The sequence below is a fragment of the Podarcis liolepis genome, assembly GCF_965112155.1.
Source record: "Podarcis liolepis genome assembly, chromosome: 2".
NCBI lineage: Eukaryota > Metazoa > Chordata > Lepidosauria > Squamata > Lacertidae > Podarcis > Podarcis liolepis.
In genome coordinates, this window is record NC_139555.1 from 14,794,168 (window position 1) to 14,816,707 (window position 22,540).

Genomic DNA, 22,540 nt, shown 5'->3' on the forward strand with positions numbered 1-22,540 from the left:
AGATCCACCTGGCAGATCAACAGATCCACCTGTCCAGGTGTGCTCTGCGACTCCTTCCCCCCCTAACACGCAACACATCCGGGCCCTCTGCGCCCCCCACCCCCAGCCTGGTACCCATACATTTCTCCTACCGGTGCAAAACCGCAAGACCCGGCGCTCAGCCGCCTTGGAGAAATGTTATTTCGCAGCTTGCAATTCCAGGGAGCGCCTCCCTCCCTGGCGCTGGAGGAAGCGGCGGCTTGGAAGGGAGGTGGGCGGGGCATAGGGCGCTGCTCCGCCCACCGCTCTGCGCGATTGGACGAAGAGCCCCAGCAGCCCTTAGCTACGGAGGGAGGGGCGACACGAAGGAGGAAGAGCCGCCGAGAATTTCGATTTCCCAGGAATGACGTCAGCGACGGGGGCGGAGATTGAGCCCTGGAAAGCCACGCCGGCCCGCCCACCAGCCTTAGTTGGCACGTGGGTTCGGCATTGGCCGGTTTCTATGCAGTTGTTTAATAACTCCTAATTTTTTAAAAAATAAATTAATTCTTTAGTTAATTATATTAGTCCTTCAACTTGCCCAGGGCAACCCAATAATAATAATAATAAACTTTTATTTATATACCGCTCTCCCCGGCCAAGACTAGGCTCAGGGCGGCTAACATCAAATATATTAACATTGGTTTAAAAATCAAACAATAATTAAATTACCTCCTAAAAAGAAGTCAGGATCAAATTGAAATCTAACTAGATAGCTTTCCACAGGATTAGGGTCCGTCTTACAACCAGACGAACAAGCGAGCAATACACCCCCACAGATAAAAAGGTAAAGGGACACCTGACCATTAGGTCCAGTCGTGGCCGACTCTGGGGTTGCGGCGCTCATCTCGCTTTATTGGCCGAGGGAGCCGGTGTACAGCTTCCGGGTCATGTAGCCAGCATGACTAAGCTGCTTCTGGCAAACCAGAGCAGTGCCCAGAAACGCCGTTTACCTTCCCGCCGGAGCGGTACCTATTTATCTACTTGCACTTTGACGTGCTTTTGAACTGCTAGGTTGGCAGGAGCAGGGACCGAGCAATGGGAGCTCACCCCATCGCGGGGATTCGAACTGCCGACCTTCTGATGGCAAGTCCTAGGCTCAGTGGTTTAACCCACAGCGCCACCTGCATCCCTACCCCCACAGATAATTAAAGCCTAAAAGGGGAAGAGAGATGCATTAATAAAAACCCCACCCACTTTTGAAAGGCATAGCTTTGTTGAATCGGCCAAAGACCTGATTGAAGAGGAATGTTTTTGCTTAGCCCCTCTCCAGCTAGCTGCTTGGATAGCTCAGTTGGTTAGAGCAGTGTTTCCCAACCTTTTTTGGGCAAAGGCAAACTTGTTTCATGAAAAAAATCTCGAGGCACACCACCATTACAGCCCCGTGACGTCAGCACGCAGCGTCACGCCGGGAGGGACATGAATTGCTAGCAAATTACATAATCACCTCCTTGAGGGCTGGCTCATCTTCTCCGAAGGCAGAACCCCATTAATTAACAGCACAGACTCACACCATAGCCAAGACGAGGGGGGAAAACCTCAGTCATGCACAGTCATGCACATGTGGGGGCTAAATGAGGACGAAGACCGGGCAGAGAGCAGGGTTCAAATCACCCCACCTGGCCAGGACAATCCCTGGGTGCTCCCTTGGGCCACTCGCCTGACCCACCTCGCAGGGCTGTTGTTGCGAGGATAACACGGGGAGAACCACGCGCGCCCCCGGGAGCTCCTTGGAGGAGAAAGCGGGCGATGAATGCAATGCACGAAATATATGAGAGGCAACCAGTTTTTGCAGGTGAGGGGCCCCCGCCAGCCTCTGCTTCCAACACCCGGCGCAACGATGCCGAAGTTTCCCCCCGGGCTCGGCTCGGGGAGCAGCGCTGCTCCCCCCGGCTCCCCTTCGCCCTCCCGGCTCTCTCTGCTGCCCACTGGGGACCCCCCTCACCTGCCAAGTCCGGAGCGCCGGTGGAAGTTGCATGCATGCATGCAGGGCGCCGCGTTGCCATTGCATTGCACTGCACTCCATGCAACGCCTGCACGCATGCATTGCCTTGCACGCCTGCCAAGCGGTCTCCCCGCGGTCCGATGCGTCCCCTCCAGCGCGGATGCAGCATTGCAAAAATAAAAACCCCCCGACGCAGCCCTACCTGGGGGGCAGCCTCCGCCTCCGCCGCTCCGCCTCCGCGGGGATCCCCGGGCTCCATCCTGCCGCCCGATCTCCGCGGGGGCGCAGGCAGGCTGCGCGGGGTCTGCGCGGAAGAGCCCCTGCCCGCCCGGCCGCCGCCACTGCGCTCATTCCATGGCCGGGAGAAGAGCGCTTCAAACAAAACGCCCGGCCCGCCAGGCCACGCTGGGAAACGTAGTTTGCGCACCCCGCGCGGGCGCGGAGCCCAAGGGCGAGGGGACTACGGATCCCGGCAGCCCCCGCGCCGGGGACGGAGGGGGAGAGGCCGGGTGCAGGGATGGAGGGACGGGTGGGCGAGCGAGTGAGTGAGTGGCAGCCGCCAAGCCTTGGCCGAGAGCCAGGAAGGGCCTCCCCGGAGGAGGAGGAGGAGGAGGGAGGCGCAGAGCGGGAGGGAGGGAGGGAACCCCAGGGGTCATCTAGTGACGGCGCCCCAATCGAAAATTTGACTTTAAAAAAAAAAAATCTTTCGAATTTTTTAACTTTTCCCGCGGCACACCAGGCAACATCTCGCGGCACACTAGTGTGCCGCGGAACAGTGGTTGGGAAACACTGGGTTAGAGCGTGGTGCCGATGATGCCAAGGTTGCAGGTTCGATCCCTGTATGGGACAACTTGTATATTCTTGCATTGCAGGGGGCTGGACTAGAATGATCCTCCGGGTCCCTTCCAACTCTATGATTCTATATGTTGATGGTGCCAGGCATTGGAGCCCACTCCTAGGGACAGAGATGTGCCTCCGCCCCCCCATAGAATATTTGAAGGGGGCGCCCCCCCCACTCCAGTTGCTGGGAATTGCCATTTAAATGGTGTGTGTCTTGGGATCAATTGTACAGGTTAGGGCTTATCTGCCCCCCCCCCAACTGTTTTATTCAAGTTGGTACTCCTGGTTCCAGGCAAGCTTCCCTGGGGAGAGCATTCCACAAACAGCGAGACACCACAGAAAAGGCCTGTCCTCGCTGAAGGCTGTACAGTGGTACCTCGGGTTACAAACACTCTGGATTACAGACTCCGCTAACCCAGAAATAGTACCTCGGGTTAAGAACTTTACCTCAGGATGAGAACAGAAATTGTGCAGTGGCGGCAAGAGGCCCCATTAGCTAAAGTGGTGCCTCAAGTTAAGAACGGTTTCAGGTTAAGAACGGACCTCCAGAACAAATTAAGTTCGTAACCAGAGGTACCACTGTACAGTGGTGCCCTGCAAGACGAATGCCTCACAAGACGAAAAATTCGCTAGACGAAAGAGTTCCGTTTTGGAGGTGCTTCGCAAAACGAATCTCCTATGGGCTTGCTTCGCAAGACGAAAATGTCTTGCGAGTTCCTGCGGGGTTTTTTCCCTCCCCCCCTTTTTCTAAGCCGCTAAGCCGCTTATCAGCTGATCCGATAAGCCGCTAAAAGCCGCTAATAGCGCTAAGCCGCTAATCCGTCAATGGGCTTGCTTCGCAAGACAAAAAAAACGCTAGACGAAGAGAATCACAGAACGGATTCTTTTCGTCTTGCGAGGCACCACTGTATCTCATTCAAAACTGTAACTGCTTCAAAACCAGCAGTTTGAATTGAAAACTGATTGGCAGCCATTGCAGTCAGACCAGGACTAGTGTTAGAGTCTCATGCCATTTTGCCCTGGTAAACAACCTGGCTGCTGAATTACGCTCCAGCTAAAGTTTCCAAATCATGTTCAGTTCAGAAGCACCTCCATGTATATAACGCATTGCAGTAGTCTACTGAGCCCACTGAAAAGTACTGACCTGTGGAGATAAGTTATTTCTGCCTGTGGTGTTTTATCTCTGACAATCCAATCACAAGTGTAAGCCACCACATGACACTGCGGTTATCAACCACTGAACATGCATGCGTGAGTCAGCTTTTGTTCAATGGCTGAAGGTTGAAGAACAAGTGTTGGGTCAGACGCAACTCAGCGCTATCTAGTTTCATGGGCATGTGGTTGTATGATTTGCAGTGGTCCAAAGCTTATTTGGGAGTGTAAATCCCCTCTTCCTTTCTACATGCAGCGTGCATCTGAAACAAAGGCAAACGTCCCCCCCCCCCCATTGTCTTCTAAACAAGACAAAGCTTGAGGTTGCTCACCGCCAAGACCAGTACAGTGGTACCTCAGGTTACATACGCTTCAGGTTACATATGCTTCAGGTTACAGACTCCGCTAACCCAGAAATAGTGCTTCAGGTTAAGAACTTTGCTTCAGGATGAGAACAGAAATCGGGCTCCGGCGGCGCGGCAGCAGCAGGAGGCCCCATTAGCTAAAGTGGTGCTTCAGGTTAAGAACAGTTTCAGGTTAAGTACGGACCTCTGGAACGAATTAAGTACTTAACCTGAGGTACCACTGTATCTGCTACCCAAAGCAATTGCTTCATATTCTTTCATAGCGACATAGTAGAACATGTGAAGAAACGCCAAATGTAAGGCTCCTCTGAGTATATTAAGAGTAAAAGCTGAATTTGAGCAAAGGGAGTGGTTCCAAAGTTTTCACAGGCAGTTGGGCTTGAGCCACTGCTGGAAATGGTTTTAACAGGCTGGTGGTTTCAAATTGGTTCATGTTCTTCCTCCTTTGTCCCAAGTCTGAGAGCATAAAGTGCCAACAAGAGGACTGGAAACGCCCTCTGATTGTTTACACCAGCTGATTGCTCTATCCACCTATCATTGTTGTCCCACGGGGTGGGGGGTGGGGGGCAGATAAAGATCCAAAAAGGCCCCACCCCACTCCTGCTCTAGAACGTGCCTGGGCTGCATGTGAACTTAATGCTTAAAGCAGCCTTCATCGATGGGCCATGTGCAGAGGGTTGTTTGACATTTGTGATCCCATGTGCCTGTAAAGACCATAAGGTAAAGAAAGGTAAAGGGACCCCTGACCATTAGGTCCAGTCGTGACCGACTCTGGGGTTGCGGCGCTCATCTTGCTTTACTGGCCGAGGGAGCCAGTGTACAGCTTCCGAGTCATGTGGCCAGCATGATTAAGCTGCTTCTGGCAAACCAGAGCAGTGCACGGAAACGCCATTTACCTTCCCACTGGAGCGGTACCTATTTATCTACTTTCACTTTGACGTGCTTTTGAACTGCTAGGTTGGCAGGAGCTGGGACCGAGCAATGGGAGCTCACCCCATTGTGGGGATTCGAACCACCGACCTTCTGATCAGCAAGTCCTAGACTCTGTGGTTTAATCCATAGCGCCACCCGCATCCCTCTCAGGTGGACTACAACTCTCATAATCCCTGGCCTCTGGTCCTCCTAGCTAGGCATGATGGGACTTGTAGTCCAGCAACATCTAAGGCTGCTTTAAGGGGAAACCCAGAAGCACCAACCCGTTTTTTAAAAAGAAGATAAATGTCAGTGGAACCTTCAACAATAATCTTGCACCCTGGAGTGCACCTTGTTCAGGAATCCAGCCACCCTAGTAGGTTCCCGCATTTCATAGTATGCTGCGATCTCTGAGCATACAGTATTCATTAGTGCTGCAAATCTTGGGAGTTCCCCCCAAACCCAAGCTTTCAGATAACTCTATCTTATGTGTGGGTGGTGCCATTTCCGCTCCTCACACGACGGCACTCATAGCCTGAACATCGGAAATAAGAGGGAACAATTCTGGCTAGAGTGGTTCATCTATAGGCGACCTTCGACCGTTTATTTCCAATTCTTATATATTTGCATAACTGCACACCCACCCACTGCATCTGCCGAGGGTGACATTTGACCAGAAATGGGAGCGATGACAATGGCCTTCTCCAAACCACAATCGAAATTAGCGTGGTGGCGCATCATTCTGATAGCAATTCCCACACGCTTTGAGTGCAGGCGATTCTGGGCGGCTGAAGGGTGGAAGAAGCGTGTTGCAGGAAGCAAGCACCGCATTTCCAGATTGCAAATGTTATCAAACGCCTGTTCTAAATGGGTAGAATAAGCACAAAGATTTGCAATTATTTTTGCAGGGAACGAGGAAAGGGAAACAAGCAAATGCGGGAGGGAGGGAGAAAGCTTGCAAGAAGGGACTGCATTATGAGATGCAAGGCAGACAAGAAGAAATGAAGGAGGAAATCAATACGAAACAAATGTATCTGGTGCTCAAAAAATCTCCTCGGGCATTAATGCCAACCCCTCCTAAAAGTCTCCATAAGACCCACTGCAAGATGCAAAAACTCTATGCCCAAATACTAGATACAGTGGTACCTTGGTTCTCAAACGCCTTGGTACTCAAACAACTTGGAACCCAAACACTGCAAACCCGGAAGTAAGTTTGAGAACTTTTTTCGGAAGCCGAACATGCTCCGTTTTGAGTGTCGCACTTCCGTTTTGAGTGTTACACTGAGATCTGTCTGTTTTTGCTATTTATTTTGCGTTTTTGTTTCTGCGGCTCTTTTTTGTTTTGTTTTTGTGACCGTGTGGCGCCCAGTTCAGCTACTGATTGATTGATTGATTGTGTGACTGCAGTACATTGATAATTGCTTTCATTTTATGGATCAGTGGTCTCGTCAGATAGAAAAATTCATGTTAAATTGCTGTTTTAGGGGTTGTGTTTAAAAGGATGAATCCATTACTTTCTATGGGGAAGCGCCCCTTGGTTTTGGAACGCTTTGGTTTTGGAACAGACTTCTAGAATGGATTAAGAATTCAAATTTCTGTTGTAGACCACCTTTTCTGTGGTGTAGGTATGATGTTTGTGGGGTGTGGTCTTGGGTTACGCTCCTTCTGTGATGTATGTATGATGTATGGAGGGGTGGTATTGAGCTCCAGGGTAGGGAATTTAAAATGTTTATATAAGGGCAGGCACACCTTGGTTCTGGGTCCTCCTCCTTTCCTGCGTGTGAGGGGAGCGCCCTGTTGCAACAGTTCAATAAAGATCAGGCTTACGAGCTGCTTTGCTTCTCAATGTTCTCTGGTTGGCCTCTGTTATCTTCTCCTACTGATGGAGAACCTACAAAGGACTCTATAAGGGCTCTTGTGTCCCCCATAAGGGAATAAGGGCAGATTTTGTTTATTACAATATCTAGTATGCAAAAGCATGCTACAAATAACAGACTGATCATACAATTTTATAGCAAGAAATGCTTGATTGAGAAGAGAAGGCGCTTTGTTGCAACTAGATGACGATGGCGGGGCCTGAGAGATTGGAGGGGACAGGATAAGGCTCTTCCTTCTCTCGGAAGTAGCGTATCAAAGAATGCACACCGCTTCGGACCGCCGGCTTTAGAGCTGCAGAAATCCCCATCCCCCAAACGCTGCCTGCCCCGCCTGTCACTGCGAGCAGTGTATCCTGGCTGACATCTACAAGGGTATCTATACCACGTTCCTCTGCCAGCTCCTTGCAGTCCTTGGCCACAAAGTAAATGGTGGTTCCAAGGTTGTAGGCGGTGCTGACTCCAGGAATCCAGTTCACGACTGCATGGACTTTTTGCTCCGTCTCACTAGTACAGTTGTCCGGGGTGGAACGTCGGCTTCTTGGAGGCCCGTGGCACTTACGGAGCCAGGTGTAGGCACCACGCTGGGGCAAGAGATAGCTACCCTCTCGTGCCACCACATGGAACAAACTGCTGCCATTAGAGGATACTCCGGCACAAGAATCCCATAGGCGGTAACAGGCTCTGGAAGCCATCCCAAAGCCCCGGTAGACTCTGTATTCTTTGCCATGCAGGAAGGATCCGTTCACCGGCACCAGATCCTGGCAGTGCCGGACCGGTGTTTGCGCCTGCAGGTTCAAGAAGCCCCTCAAGGCAGTGCTGCTCTTCCTCTGACCAGGGGAGCGAGTGGTGTTCAGAGTCCCGGCCATCGCAAACAGGAGGTCATCCGTATCCGTCTGTCCCAACTCCTTGTAGAGGCGCAGGATGAGGGTTTCCGCATGCTGGCTACAGCCAGCCCGTTGCAGGGCCAGCACTAAGGCAGCTCGGATGAGGGTCTGGGAGAGCTCAGGCACATCAGCAAAACCGTCCAGGGCTTCAGGCATCAAGTCCTCGCAGGAAACCCCTTTTCGGGGCAACTGGGGGGACTGGGGGGAGATGGAGCTCAGGAAGATGCGGAGAGGAACAGAGGTGGAGTCAGAGGTCAGTGGGTGGTCTTCAGAAGCCTTCTCCCTGGGCTTCGTCATGGGCAGCAAGCGCCCTTCCGATCCATGGCATAGGAGCAGGAAGCCAAAGAAAGTCAAGAAGGCCTTGGGAGGCAGCGAGGGCCGATACATGTTGGACAGATTCATTGGAAGCCCTGTTGAAAGGAGGAAACTGAGAAACATCTGGCTCTCATATTTTTATGAGATGGTCTAGGGGCCCTGAGCTCCAAAGCCCTTTGGATCAGGTTCCAGGGGCACAGGAACACCACACCTTTAATTAACATAGCTTTAAATCACATTAGCTGTGGCTTGTTAAGGCTGCTGGGAGCTGCAGGTCTGCTACAGTACAGGGAGCCAGTGTGGTGTAGTGGTTAGGAGCAGTAGTCTCGTAATCTGGTGAACCGGGATCGATTCCCCGCTCTTCCACATGCAACTGCTGGGTGACCTTGCACTAGTCATACTTCTCTGAAGTCTCTCAGTCCCACTCACCTCACAGTGTTTGTTGTGGGGGAGGAAGGGAAAGGAGATTGTGAGCCGCTTTGAGACTCCTTCGGGTAGTGATAAAGCGGGAGATCAAATCCAAACTACTCTACTCTACTCTACTACAGTTCCCAGGATTCTTTGGGAAAAGTCACACGCTTTAAAAGTCTGATACAGATAGGACCAAGAGCTGTCCCTGGATACCAGAAGTGCTTCCTCCCTTCATCAGGAGCACATTGTTTGGCTGAAAGAAGGCGGTTTTAAGAACAGGAGGCTGAAACCCTTTCTCCCAGTGGCAGCTCACCCACCCACTTGCTTGTCATTTTTCATTTGCTGCTCTTTCCAAGACTGAAAGCAGCAGAATGTTTTCAGAAGGGGAGGAGGCCGGAAAAAACAGCTTGCCTATCATCTGCCTCCTGGGAAAACAGAGCAGAGGAAAATCAGGGAAAGGGAGCTGGTGGCTGCCCAGATGTTGTTGAAACTCCAAACTTCCATCAGCCCCAGCTGCCGTGGCTAGTGGAACTGTAGTCCACCAACAGTTGCTCCATCCTTGGTGCAAACTTTCAATACCCAGAACCAGAAACGGTGGGGGAGGGAGAGAATGAATAAAGGAGCATTTGGGGGGGGGTGCTTTTATGGGCTCATCCATGTTTCATGCCTAGAAAGCACAGGTCCCAGCAGATTTCTCCTTGCCCTGCTCCTTTCCACAGGGAAAACCGCTCTTTGCCTCTCAATCGGAGCAAACGTCGATACAGAGAAAACCTGAAATGCCATTTGATCCAATTAAGGCAGGCCTCCAGATGTTTTGGGACTTTGAATTGTGCTTGGAAATGTACAGGGAGCCAATGTAGGTCTTTCAAGACCATATTTGATATTGGGCTCCTTTGGGAGAAAGGGTGGAACAGAAATGAAATAAAGGAATGCAATGCAATGTCAGGTGCTAATCCTATCAGCCTAGCACTCTGTCCTGCTACCTTGTCTCCAGAATGAAACCCTGGTTTGCTCCTCTGCAAGTCCCTTAAAACCTTTCCCCCCACGCCAGCCTTTTCCCACCCACTCGCCTGCCACCAGGAAGGAGCAGCTTACCTTTTCTGCAGAGGAGGCACAAGCGTATAGAGAATCTAGGTGGGAAGCTGGAGCCTTTTGCCCCAGTGCTATAGATCTCTACCCTGGTTGGTCAGTCTTATCAGCAGACCTCATTGCAACACACGGCTTCACTATCAAGTTCTGGCATCTTTGCAAGGGTCACTGACAACTAATATTTTTTCTTTCTGATGCAGCATTCCCTGCGTTGATTCAGCAGGTTATTTTAGTAGGGATTCCTGAGAACAGAACACAGGGGAAGTCCTTTGCAACCGACACACTCAAAGAGCTGGAGCTATGTCCTTTTAAAGGTGAAGGTAAAGGGACCCCTGACCATTAGGTCCAGTCGTGACCGACTCTGGGGTTGCGGCGCTCATCTCGCTTTATTGGCCGAGGGAGCCGGCGTACAGCTTCTGGGTCATGTAGCCAGCATGATTAAGCCTCTTCTGGCGAACCGGAGCAGCGCACAGAAACGCTGTTTACCTTCTCGCCGGAGCGGTACCTATTTATCTGCTTGCACTTTGACGTGCTTTCAAACTGCTAGGTTGGCAGGAGCAGGGACCGAGCAACGGGAGCTCACCCCGTCGCGGGGATTCGAACCGCCAACCTTCTGATCAGCAAGTCCTAGGCTCTGTGGTTTAACCCACAGCGCCACCCACGTAAGCCACTCCTTGCCATCAAGGGCACTATGGATGACAGATAGATCCAGAAGTATCCTCAAGCTATGCAGCTGCTTCTTTCAGATGGCGTTCATAAGTGGCCCACCTATAAATCACTTATAAACGCCATCTCCAACTCCTCAAAAGATTCCATTAATGGCGTCTCCGAATTTTTTTACACATCATTTGGGAAGACAGGCCAGTGTACTGGAAGAAGCAAAGATCATCAGTGTTAAAGCAATGATTCTTCAACATCAACTTCATTGGACTGGTCATGTTGTGCGGATGCCTGATTATCGTCTTCCAAAGCAACTACTCCATTCTGAACTTAAAAATGGACAGTGTAATCCTGGTGGTCAACAAAAGAGATTTTTATTTTTTTTAATTTTTTATTAAATTTGCTTAGTAACATAACATTATTATATATATTCTATAAAACAAAGAATACAGAACAAAATTCATTCATACTACAATGCCTAACTACATAACGTCAACAAAAGAGATTTAAAGACAGGGCAAATCTTTAAAAATGTAGTATAAGCACTGACAACTGGGAAACACTGGCCTGTGAGCACTCCAATTGGACAACAACCTTTTCCAAAGGCGTCATGGACTTTGAGGACGAACTTTGGACGCTGAAGCTCAAACTCAGGACGCAAGGGAGAAACGTGCTAAGAGGAAGGCATGCTTGGCAAACCCTCACTATGATCAACTCCTGCCCGGAAACCTATGTCGCCAGTGTGGAAGGACGTGTGGATCCAGAATTGGCCTCACTTATGGACTCACTGTTAAAACCTTGTTCATGGAAGACAATCTTACTCGGCTACGAGGGATTGCCAAAGAAGAAGCAGCACCTTCAGAGGAAGTGCAACCCCAATCCAGAACAGGTAACTTGACTGTTTCCCAGACCACCCACCCAAATAGCATCTTGCTTTCCTAAAATTCAAGCACAATTTATTAGCCTCAACCAGTAAAACCAATGCATTCAGACACTGATACAGAGCATTCACAGTCAAGTCTCTCTCGATTCAGATGTTTTGGAGAATTATTGTTTAATATTATGATTAAAAATCTTTTAATCTTAATAGTCCAATTTTTAAACCTTGTTCATCTTAATACAAGTGAGTTTCAAAAGTTATACTAACTTAAAAGTATATATACGAAGCTTAAAAGACGAGCATCAAATCTTTTTTAATAATCAAAGTCCTCTTTCTGTCTTGGATTCTACATCAACTAAATTAACCTAAATAGTTCAATAGTTTAGTTTGCCAGTCTTCTTCATCTTCTTTGCCGGAGGCTTCTTCCTTCTCTAGGGATGGCTGGTCTTGGCCTGGGATCCACTCTCATGTACAGGAGCAAAGTCTTTTATTCAATAAGTCCAACAATTCCTGTACAACTCAATATCATAACTTCAGTTTTTTTTAAAGCAACAATCATTTTCCACATTGCTTTCAGATATGTCTTATCCCAGGCCTTTCTAATAATTTCAAAATCAGCACTTTGAATTAGCACTTCTAGCAGACAAAAGCAAGCAAATAAGGATCCTCTGTTTCCGCCACCCCAAAAAACACCTGTGTTCTCTAGGCGATGGAGAGTTCACGAGAGTCGCTTCCTCTGGGCTAGGAACAGTTATGGAGGAGCTAGAAGGTGGTGACTGGACCGGAGTAGTTGGAAGGGACAGGAAAAGTGTGCACCTCCTCTCTCAAATACTTCAGCATGGCACGCACAGCCGTCTTCAAGCCTGGCTTTAGCCCTGCATAAATCCCCATGCCAAGAACGCCGCTGGCCCCTCCAGTCGCAAAGAGCAGAAAATCATGGCCTAAGTCTATGGCGCAGCTCATAGCACGCTGATGCGCCAGTTCCATGCAGTTCAGCTTTGCAAAGTACACGCTGGTGGCAAAGCTATAAAAGGCGCCGACCCAAGGAATCCAGTCCAGGATAAGGTAGATTTTCTCCTCGGTCTCATTGTCGCAGTACTCCGCGGTGGAACGGCGGCCTCTTCCAAGCCTGCGGCACTGGTGGAGCCAGGAGGTGGCGCCATGGCGGGGCAGGAAGTAGCTGCCCTTTCTTTCCACCACGTAGAAGCTGCTGCTGTCGCTGGAGGCCACTCCGGCACAGGAATCCCCTAGGCGGTGGCAGGCTTTGGAAGCCGCCGGAAAACCCCGGTAGACTTTGTGTGCCTTGCCGTACAGGAGGGATCCGTTCACCGGCAACAGACCTCGGCAGTGATGGACTGGCGTTTGCGCAAGCTGGTCCAAGTTGAATTGCAAGGCGACGCTGCTCGTCCTCTGACCGGGGGAATGAGTGGTGTTCAGAGTCCCGGCCATTGCAAACAGGAGGTCGTCCGAATCTACCTGTCCTAGCTCCTCGTAGAGGTGCAAAACGAGGGTCTCCGCATGCCGGCTACAGCCAGCCCGTTGCAGGGCCAGCACTAAGGCAGCTCGGATGAGGGTCTGGGAGAGCTCAGGCACATCAGCAAAACCGTCCAGGGCTTCAGGCATCAAGTCCTCGCAGGAAACCCCTTTTTGGGGCAACTGGGGGGATTGGGGGGAGATGGAGCTCAGGAAGATGCGGAGAGGAACAGAGGGGGAGGCAGAGGTCAGTGGGTGGTCTTCAGAAGCCTTCTCCCTGGCATTCGCCATGGACAGCAAGTGCACTTCTGATTCATGGCACAGGAGCAGGAAGCCGACGAAAGTCAAGAAGGCCTTGGGAGGCAGTGAGGGCAGGTACATGTTGGATAGATTCATTGGAAGTCCTGTTGAAAGGAGGAGACAGAAGAGTATCTAGCTCTTACTTGGGAATCTGTATGGAGGAGCGTGACATTGGGTAGGTAAAAAGGTAAAGGTAAAGTCCAGTCAAAGGCGACTATGGGGTTGTGGCGCTCATCTTGCTTTTCAGGCTGAGGGAGCCGGTGTTTGTCCACAGACAGCTTTTCTGGGTCACGTGGCCAGCAGGACTAAACCACTTCTGGCACAACGGAACACCGTGATAAAAACCAGAGCACACGGAAACACTGTTTACCTTCCCGCCGCAGCGGTACCTATTTATCTACTTGCACTGGCATGCTTTCAAACTGCTAGGTTGGCAGGAGGTGGGACAGAGCAACGGGAGTTCACTCCGTTACGGGGATTCGAACCGCCAACCTTCTGATCGGCAAGCCCAAGAGGCTCAGTGGTTTAGACTGACTGGGGACTGCAGACTTGTAAGTACATGGGCTAGGGTTGTTAGGAGACCCCTATTCCCCTCAGAGTTACCGGAGTAACTCTGGGAAGAGGAACGGACTCTTAAACCACTCTGTAAACTATAGTTCTGGAAGGGGAATAGGGGTCTCCCAGCACCCTCAAGAAACTACATCTCCCAGGATTCTTCAGGGGAAGCCATCACTGTTTAAAGCAGTTATCATCGTGCTTTCGATGAATGCTGGGACTGTGCCCTCGCAGCAGTGGCAGCAGCCAGAGTTAAGACTGCATGCGAGGGCGTTAGGAGCTTGTGTTTGCTCAAGTCAGAGTGGCTTCCTAAAAAAACCTCTGCTTGCAGCTGCTTTCTGTGAAGAATGTGCCCTAGGAAAAGCTGCTGCAGTTTGGACTCGGTGCCCCAGAATGAGTGCTTCCTTCACTTCTTTTTGGATGAAGTGAAAGTCAGCCTTCCCCTTAAGAGGGAATTAACCTCAACCAGTGTTCTTTGTCAGGTCTAGACAGAGATCTTGGGGGAACACGTACTCTGCTGATGAGTAATCCCACACAGGGCCTTTCTATGAGCCAATAGAAAGCCTTTAGTCTCCTGCTTGAAACAAGGGTCACACGCACTCCATATGTTGAAAGCACATGGCTTCTGCCAAAGAATTATGGGAGCTGTAGTTTATTAAAGGTGTTAGAGCCACAACTGAGTGGACTAGATCCCAGGATTCTCTGGGGGACGTCATGTGCTTTAAATGTATCATTCAGCCCTTCATCGGGAGCACGTTTTGGCTGGAAGGTGGTGGCTTTAAGAACAGGAGGCCGGAACCATTTCTTCCAGTCCATACCCTCCCAAGATTTCTCTGATGAAAATAGGGATGTCCTATGTAGTACGTTTTGCAGGACGTGGGTGGCGCTGTGGGTTAAACCACAGAGCCTAGGACTTGCCAATCAGAAGGTCGGCGGTTTGAATCCCCGCGACGGGGTGAGCTCCCGTTGCTCGGTCCCTGCTCCTGCCAACCTAGCAGTTCGAAAGCATGTCAAAGTGCAAGTAGATAAATAGGTACCGCTCCGGCGGGAAGGTAAACGGCGTTTCCGTGCGCTGTTCTGGTTCGCCAGAAGCGGTTTAGTCATATTGGATACATGACCCAGAAGCTGTACGCCGGCTCCCTCGGCCAATAAAGCGAGATGAGCGCCGCAACCCCAGAGTCTGCCACGACTGGACCTGATGGTGAGGGGTCCCTTTACCTTTATCTATGTACAGTGGTACCTCAGGTTACATACACTTCAGGTTACAGACTCCACTAACCCAAAAATAGTACCTCAGGTTAAGAACTTTGCTTCAGGATGAGAACAGAAATCGTGCTTGGGCAGTGCGGCAGCAGCAGGAGGCCCCATTAGCTAAAGTGGTGCTTCAGGTTAAGAACAGTTTCAGGTTAAGAATGGACCTCTTGAATGAATTAAGTACTTAACCCGAGGTACCACTGTAGTAAGTTTACTATTTATACACATATAAAAACATTGGAAAACGTTGGAAAAAAATCTTCCCTATACAGCGCTGCCTCCAGATGTTTTCTAAAGGTTATATAGTTATCTCCTTGGCTCGGGGGTTGCATAACTCTATACCCTCCAACATTTCTCCCATGAAAATAGGGAGGTCCTAAGGAATAGCAGGACATTCAGAGATCAAATCAGAAACCGGGATGGCTTCTGTAAATCTGAGACTGTCCCTGGAGAATAGGGACACTTGGAGGGTCTGCCAGTGACATCCCACCCACTCACCTACTTTTCTACAGTAGCTGCTATTTCCAAGTGTGAAAGCAGCAGAATGTTTTCAGAAGGGGAGGAGGCAGAAAAAACAGCTTGCCTGTCATGTGCCTCCTGCAAAAACCAAGAGCAGAGGAAAATCACGGCAAGTGAACTTGTGGCTGTCTAGTTGTTGTTGAACTCTCAACTCCTGTTAGCCCCAGATGCTGTGGCCAATGGCTGGGGATGCTAGGAATTGTAGTCCAGGAACAACCAGAGGCCCTCAGATTCCCCATTCCTTGTGCAAACCCTCAAGATCTAGGTCAAGAGATGGTGGGAGACGAAAAAATGAACAAGCAAGCATTAAAAATAAAATAAATAGTTATATTCTGAAGGCTGGTTTTAACCTTTAAAGCCCTATACGGCCTAGGACCCTCGTACCTACGGGACCGCCTCTCCTGGTATGTCCCACAGAGGAACTTACGGTCTTCAAACAAAAACACCCTGAAGGTCCCAGGCCACAGAGAGGTTAGGCTGGCCTCAACTAGAGCCAGGGCTTTCTCGGCTGCGGCTCCAATCTGGTGGAACGCTCTGTCACAAGAAACTAGGGCCCTGCGGGACCTGACATCTTTCCGCAGGGCCTGCAAGACAGAGCTGTTCCACCAGGCTTTTGGTCAGGGCACAGTCTCCCTCCTCTGGCAATCTGCACAGAATTTTGCTTAACGGTTGCCATCAATTTGATTTTAATTAATTTTATAATGGAATGTTTTTAGAATGTGGGATTATTTGATTGTTGTTAGCCACCCTGAGCCCGGCTTCGGCTGGGGAGGGCGGGATATAAATAAAATTTATTTATTATTATTATTATTATTATTATTATTATTATTATTATAGGTCAGAGTTCCATACGGCACTGTCAAAGCTGCTTAAAACAATAGCAATCAGGGTTCTTCACTGGGGGGAAAGGTTATGACAAAGCAGTGGCTTTTCCCTTTGGTGACGGCACTTAGGAAACACAATCTCATAAAAGCAGCTGAGTCAGCCATGAATTGCAAGCAGCCAAGTTTGCTTGCACAAGGAACTCCTAGAGATCTGGTCAATGTCACAGCATCCGAGCTGCTTCTAGTGAACAGCCACATTATACATGCCAAGATTTTTATTTTCTCCAGATGCTGATCCTCATTCTAGAAACATAAGGGGCCTCCCTGCTAGCCTAACATACTATCCTGGCCCTCATCTTCAAACTGAAGCTCTTAAGTTTGCTCCTCTACAAGTCTCCTAAAATCTATTTCCCCCATAGCATGCTGGCCCCTGCCCATCCACCAGAATGGAGCAGCTTACCTGTTTGGAGAAGAGGCACAAGCGTATAATTACCAAGGTGGCAGAGAATGCAGAGTCGTTCCCCCAGTGCTTATATATCTATATTCTGGGGTCTTATCAGCCGACCCCATTGCAACACTCTGCTCCATTATCAAGTTAATTCGTTATCAAGGGGCACAGAAGTATTCGTCCTCAACTCATTTTGGTTTCTGCTGCAGTTCTCTGGCTTTGATTCAGCAGCTACTTTGAGCTGGAAATTCCTGAAGAAGTCCTTTGCAACCAAAATGATCAAGGGGCTGGAGCTATTCACTTAACGAGCAACGGTTACATCTGGGGATTTCGAGTTTGGAAAGGACTAAGGGCAGACATGACAAGGGTTCTATAAAGTTGCGCATGGTGTGAAGCTGAATGCCGATTCAGGGCACACAGCGAAAAGCAACTCTTTATGCTGCACGTAGTTAAATCAATGGAAATGCCTCCCAGAATATGCAGTGATGGCCACCAGCTAGACTGGTCCCAACAGAGGATTAGGGTAAATTTATGGAGAGCATGGCTATTGCTGGCTGCTGGCCGTGTTTTCTGGAGTGAGAAGCAGACCGTCCCTGAATACCAGTTGCTGGGAATACCTGTTGCACTTATGTTCTGGATCAGACCCAAGATCGATCTGGTCCAGCACCTTGTTCTCAAGAGTGGCCAACCAGAAAACCCCAGGCAGCTCACAACACGGGTCATGAGTGCCAACAAGAGTCTCCCCACTCGCAATTCCCAGCAATTGCTCTCTAAAGTTTAGGCTGGGGACCCTGTTTCTCTCCAGATATTGGACTACATTGTCACAGGGCCTGTCCACACTTGTTCCATGCCTAGAAAGCACAGGGTCCACTTGCCTCGTATTTTCCCCTGGGAAAACCCAGGCTGAATTGGAGTGAACCTCAATTTGCAGAAAAACCAGCTGACATTTTGCTCCGATTCAGTAAGATTTCTCGGGGGAAAGCAGTGGGGTGCGCAGAATTGTGGATGAGTCCATTCTTGTGTAGGGAGGCGGGTGGCGCTGTGGGTTATACCACAGAGCCTAGGGCTTGCCGATCAGAAGGTTGGCGGTTCGAATCCCCGCGACGGGGTGAGCTCCTGTTGCTCAGTCCCTGCTCCTGCCAACCTAGCAGTTCGAAAGCACATCAAAGTGCAAGTAGATAAATAGGTACCGCTCCGGCGGGAAGGTAAACGGCATTTCTGTGCGCTGCTCTGGTTCGCCAGAAGCGGCTTAGTCATGCTGGCCACATGACCCGGAAGCTGTACGCCGGCTCCCTCGGCCAATAAAGCGAGATGAGCGCCGCAACCACAGAGTCTTCTGCGACTGGACCTAATGGTCAGGGCTCCCTTTACTTTTACCATTCCTGTGTGGGGTTGATGGCAGCTGGAGACAAACCACATCTGGAGTGCACCAGGTTCCCCATCCCAGGGCCTGGGTTACAAATCAGGCTTGGTGCAAACATATAGAGCTAGTGCCCATGTGCAAATGTGGGAATACTCAAATTACAGAAAAACCAGCAATTGCTAAAAGCAGGATTACTATTGCTTTCCTCCTCCTTTTTAAGGAAAGTCAATGCACAGAAACCATTACAAAGCCCTCATCCTCTTCCCTCCAAGAAGCTCTTGCATTTTCCAGCAGCCATGTAAAACAAGGCAGAAGAACTTTCAAAACGTTGGATTTCTTTAGAGCTAGTCAGCCAAGGGTTGGTTGGGCGATTTTTATTATGAAAACACAACACAAGCACACAAGTAACGTGCTAACATTCCCGCCCTTCTGCCATGAATGAGAAGCAACCCTTATACATCTCTGACGTTGCCTCTGCCTGGAACAGCCCAAGCAACAAAGTCAATAGCTGTCGGCAAGGAAAACTGAAGCAGCTGGTGATGAGAACAATAACCTGGGAGCAAAATTCAGCACAGGAGCACATCTTTGCTTTTGAACCCCACCCTCCCCAAACAATTCAACTCTTGACACCCAACGTCAAACGAGTCTTATGTGATTCCAGTACATTTTTGAAGAAGGAATATCAAGGGGGTAGGTGCCAAGGCGCAATGGAGACAGAAGGCAATGCGCATGTATTATAAGGCAATGTGAGACTTGAGCACAGGGATGAGGTCGTGTTTTGGTGACAAATCCAAAAGCCAAGTAGCCTTAAGATTCAAAGAGCCAACATGCCTCGTTTCTGCCTGGCAGGTCAGTCTTGTCAGGGTGGCTTTTGCTGGCTCTCAGCAGACATCACTCAGAACAAACGCCCCGTGTCACAGGTGTCATAAGCTACAAATGGTTACAGAACAGTTTAAAGTGAAGCTTCTTCCTGTACCAGCTTCAACGTCTGTTGTATCCTGTAACAGAGCAGGGCAGAAAGCCCATTCTCCTCTTCCCTCCTCAGGCAGGTCTCCCATTTCTTTTCCCTGCATCCGTTCTCTATCAGGCCTCATTCACATGTTCAGTCTGCCTGCATCCCATTCCCAAAAACTATGAAGTGTTGTGCACCAAGACTGGGAGACCGGGGCTGGGGAAGAGAAAGAGAGAGATTCTTTCCAGGCTGCTCCATCGAGGACCCCTCTGCCCGAGGTGGTTCTTGCAGCTCCAGAGCTGGCAGTGGGTGTAACTGGTCTGAACTGGGCCGGGGGGTCGGGGACTCCTTCAATCTTCTTCCTCCTCTTCAATTCGCCGGCACTTCCTTTTGCCAGCAGGCTGCGGCTCGTCCTCATCACTGGACCCTGCGGTGCCAAAGATAAAATACAGTGCGATCTTAGGAGAGCAAGGGATAAAGTGGCGATGGAAAAAGCCGTGATGTGACTTAATCAGATTTTTGCAGAAAGTTGCTTCAGAAGCAAAGTGGGAATTATTCAGCATTCTGGGAAAGAAGCTGAAGGATAAACACACAGAGAGAGAGCATTAGAAGCTGCTCTCACTGCTATCCATTACCGAATAATGAACATCCTTTCTGCCGCTCCTGCCCCCCAATCGAACCTCAGTAATGTATTCTTGGCTGGGTTTCTGAAGTCCTGATAAGCTGAGGATTCTTGACATGCCTCGTGATTAGGAGGAGACTCAAAGCAGTGACTCATGCATAAAGGCAGCGGGCAGCCTCTTTGGGCAGGGGGTGGCTGGTAATTTCTGCTGCCCTCTCTGTACTGCGAAGGAAGGATGGAATGATCTAATCACAGCACTGCCTTTCTTCTGTAGACCATTGCCCCAACTTCTATCAAGAGCCCTTTGTCTCTCTTATCTCTCAGCATATCTTGCTGGTTGTTCGAGTAGCCTACTGACGCCTCTGCCCTCCCCCACTCCCCTATTTTTCTCAATTGGGTGAAGGGGGGGTTGCTACTCTATTGTTGTTCAATTGATTTTAATTCGTGGAAACATAAAACAATGACAGTCTTACTAAGGGGGTGAGGAAATACAGTCAACATCTGCAGCAGAAATAGGGCACCTATTCCCTTGCTCCTCGATGCTGACCAGGTGAATGCAGACAAGGTAGGCAGCTTCCTTCGTGGGCAGGTACTTTGAGTTCACAGAAGCCTTTGCATGAGGGATGGGGAACCCACAGCCTTTTGGATATTGTTCATTTTATTTATTAAAATATTTGTATACTGCAATTTCATTAAAAACACAACAGCAAAGCGGGCTACAGTTAATTTAGAAACACCACAAAAATTAACACAGACCACCAGTTTGACTATTACAGATTTCCCTCCCCCTTAATTGTCTGCATAAGGCCGGAAGCAAAGAGAAGCCTTCAGTAAATGTTTGGAAGTCAATATAGACGGCGTCAGCTGAGGTCGTATCCACATTGCTTTTCCTCCACTCTCTAAAGCACACAGGTCATGGTGCCTGGAAAGCTCTGCATCTGAGCACTTTTTAGTGTGGTTTTTTTGGCCCGGGAGATTTCCCTGAAAAACCTGCCCTTTAAAGCTCGATCAGTGCAAATGGCACTCTGCAGAAAACACGAATTGACGTATGCTGTGACTGAGCGCTAAAGAGTGGGTTTTGCGGGGAGAAAAACCGCTCGGCCACAAAGCTTTTAAGCATGGACCTGTTCCTGGAAAGAGCGGTGGGTGGCGGTGGGGAGTACCGTATTTTTTGCTCTATAAGACTCACTTTTTTCCTCCTAAAAAGTAAGGGGAAATGTGTGTGCGTCTTATGGAGTGAATGCAGGCTGCGCAGCTATCCCAGAAGCCAGAACAGCAAGAGGGATCGCTGCGCAGCAATCCCTCTTGTTGTTCGAGCTTCTGAGATTCAGAATATTTTTTTTCTTGTTTTCCTCCTCCAAAAACTAGGTGCGTCTTACGGTCTGGTGCGTCTTACAGAGCGAGAAATACAGTAAGTGTGGATGAGCCCTATTGGGAGAACATTCCACAGAAGCGAGTCATTAACTCTGAAGGCTCAGTTTTCATACGGATTCCAAATGAGCCTCCACAATTTGGGGACAACCAGCAACACCCCTACAGATGATCTGTGATCAAGTTGCACCCAGAATCAAATGGATTATTTGTACCGGCAGCGAAAGAGCAGACATGCAGGTTGGGGAAAGGCGTTTGATGGAAGTAACTACACTGCTGCCACGAGACATACCTTGGCTGTTGCCTTCTTCCTGCTCCTCACCGTCAATGACCAAGCGCCTTCGCTTGGGTCCCAGAGGGGGCTGGATGGGCTCCTCCCTGGAAAAAAGGGCAAGAAAGAGGGGTCTTGGTGTGTGCCTGCCACAGACAAATGCCAGACGTAGACTCAGGGAGAGAAGAATGCAGAGTCAGAAGCTACAGTACCCACCCCAGGGCTCTAGGCAAGTTCCCACCAACAAAACATGTAGCTCAGGTGGCACAAACCTATATAACGGTGCCAGGTTTCTGCTTTCGTATCCAGTTACAGTGGTGCCCCGCAAGACGAATGCCTCGCAAGATGGAAAACTCGCTAGACGAAAGAGTTTTCCGTTTTGGAGGTGCTTCGCAAAACGAATTTCCTATGGGCTTGCTTTGCAAGACGACAATGTCTTGCGAGTTCCTGCTGTTTTTTTTTCCTTCCCCCCTTTTTCTAAGCCGCTAAGCCGCTAATCAGCTGATCCGATCAGCCGCTAAAAGCCGCTAATAGCGCTAATCCATCAATGGGCTTGCTTCGCAAGACGAAAAAACCGCTAGACGAAGAGAATCACAGAACGGATTCTTTTCGTCTTGCGAGGCACCACTGTATAAGCTTCTGAAAAAAACAGGGAGATGTGGACTGAATTGGGGGCAGGGAAGAAAACCAACTAACAAAAATCAGAGTAGCAGGATTCCAGTTGCTGATGGCTGGTCGTCAATTGAATTCAGAAACTATCCAACAATGGAGCAGGGCAGCAAACAGAAAGAGGCGGCAAATGGGAGCAGGCAGGAAGCAACTGCCTTCTCTCCTTGTTGTGCTCCTGCTCAGAACATGGCAGCTTTCAGTCTGACAGCTGGAAGGGCAAGGCTGCATGTGACTCATCGTTTTCTGCCTCTATGAATCAGATATATATATATATATAAATCCTGGGCTTGAAGCACAGAGCTGCTCAATTCCATTATAAATGAACCCCACCCAAGAACTAGAATGAATATAGAAGGGGGAAGGGTAGTAGCAGTTTTGCAACCCCTGGAATCTCTGGATAGGGCTAGGAAACAACTCCTGACTGAATCCCCACTGCTGCCAGTCCTGGTAGACAACAGTGAGCTAGATGCATCAATGGTCTTGACTCTGAATAAAGGCAGCTTCCTGTATTCTGCATGCTACACCTGAGATTGTTTCTGGCTATTAGTCTCCTCCATGCTTTTAAGCTACA

At 49.6% G+C, this 22,540-nt stretch overlaps 4 protein-coding genes across 6 annotated transcripts in view; all 4 read right to left on the reverse strand.

Moving 5' to 3' along the window:
* STAT2 (signal transducer and activator of transcription 2) overlaps positions 1–247 on the reverse strand; it is a 44,052-nt gene extending 43,805 nt beyond the window's left edge. Inside the window, exon 1 of the mRNA XM_083489944.1 lies at positions 132–247. The gene's annotated coding sequence lies outside the window, so the exon portion shown is untranslated. The remainder of the gene's footprint in view (positions 1–131) is intronic.
* Positions 248–7,225: 6,978 nt separating this feature from the next.
* APOF (apolipoprotein F) lies at positions 7,226–9,889 on the reverse strand. Its single transcript, XM_083490375.1, has 2 exons — positions 9,815–9,889; positions 7,226–8,403 (listed from the first exon to the last, which is right to left on the reverse strand). The coding sequence occupies exon 2, from the start codon at positions 8,393–8,395 to the stop codon at positions 7,289–7,291; it is 1,107 nt and encodes a 368-aa protein (XP_083346501.1). The 5' UTR covers positions 8,396–8,403; positions 9,815–9,889; the 3' UTR covers positions 7,226–7,288.
* A 1,047-nt stretch (positions 9,890–10,936) lies between these two features.
* LOC310700539 (apolipoprotein F-like) lies at positions 10,937–16,065 on the reverse strand. Its single transcript, XM_083490376.1, has 2 exons — positions 15,834–16,065; positions 10,937–13,225 (listed from the first exon to the last, which is right to left on the reverse strand). Exon 2 carries the CDS (start codon positions 13,215–13,217, stop codon positions 12,111–12,113), a length of 1,107 nt encoding a protein of 368 aa, XP_083346502.1. The 5' UTR covers positions 13,218–13,225; positions 15,834–16,065; the 3' UTR covers positions 10,937–12,110.
* A 2,378-nt stretch (positions 16,066–18,443) lies between these two features.
* TIMELESS (timeless circadian regulator) overlaps positions 18,444–22,540 on the reverse strand; it is a 62,947-nt gene continuing 58,850 nt past the window's right edge. For 2 of the 3 annotated variants that reach the window (XM_083489854.1, XM_083489855.1), the window contains exons 29-30: positions 21,322–21,407; positions 18,444–19,463 (exon numbers count right to left, since the gene is read on the reverse strand). In XM_083489854.1, the coding sequence (XP_083345980.1) occupies positions 19,387–19,463; positions 21,322–21,407 (163 nt within the window). In that variant the 3' untranslated portion in view covers positions 18,444–19,386. Of the gene's footprint in view, positions 19,464–21,321; positions 22,536–22,540 lie in introns of all 3 variants that reach the window. The other variant, XR_014522590.1, reaches the window with a different exon arrangement.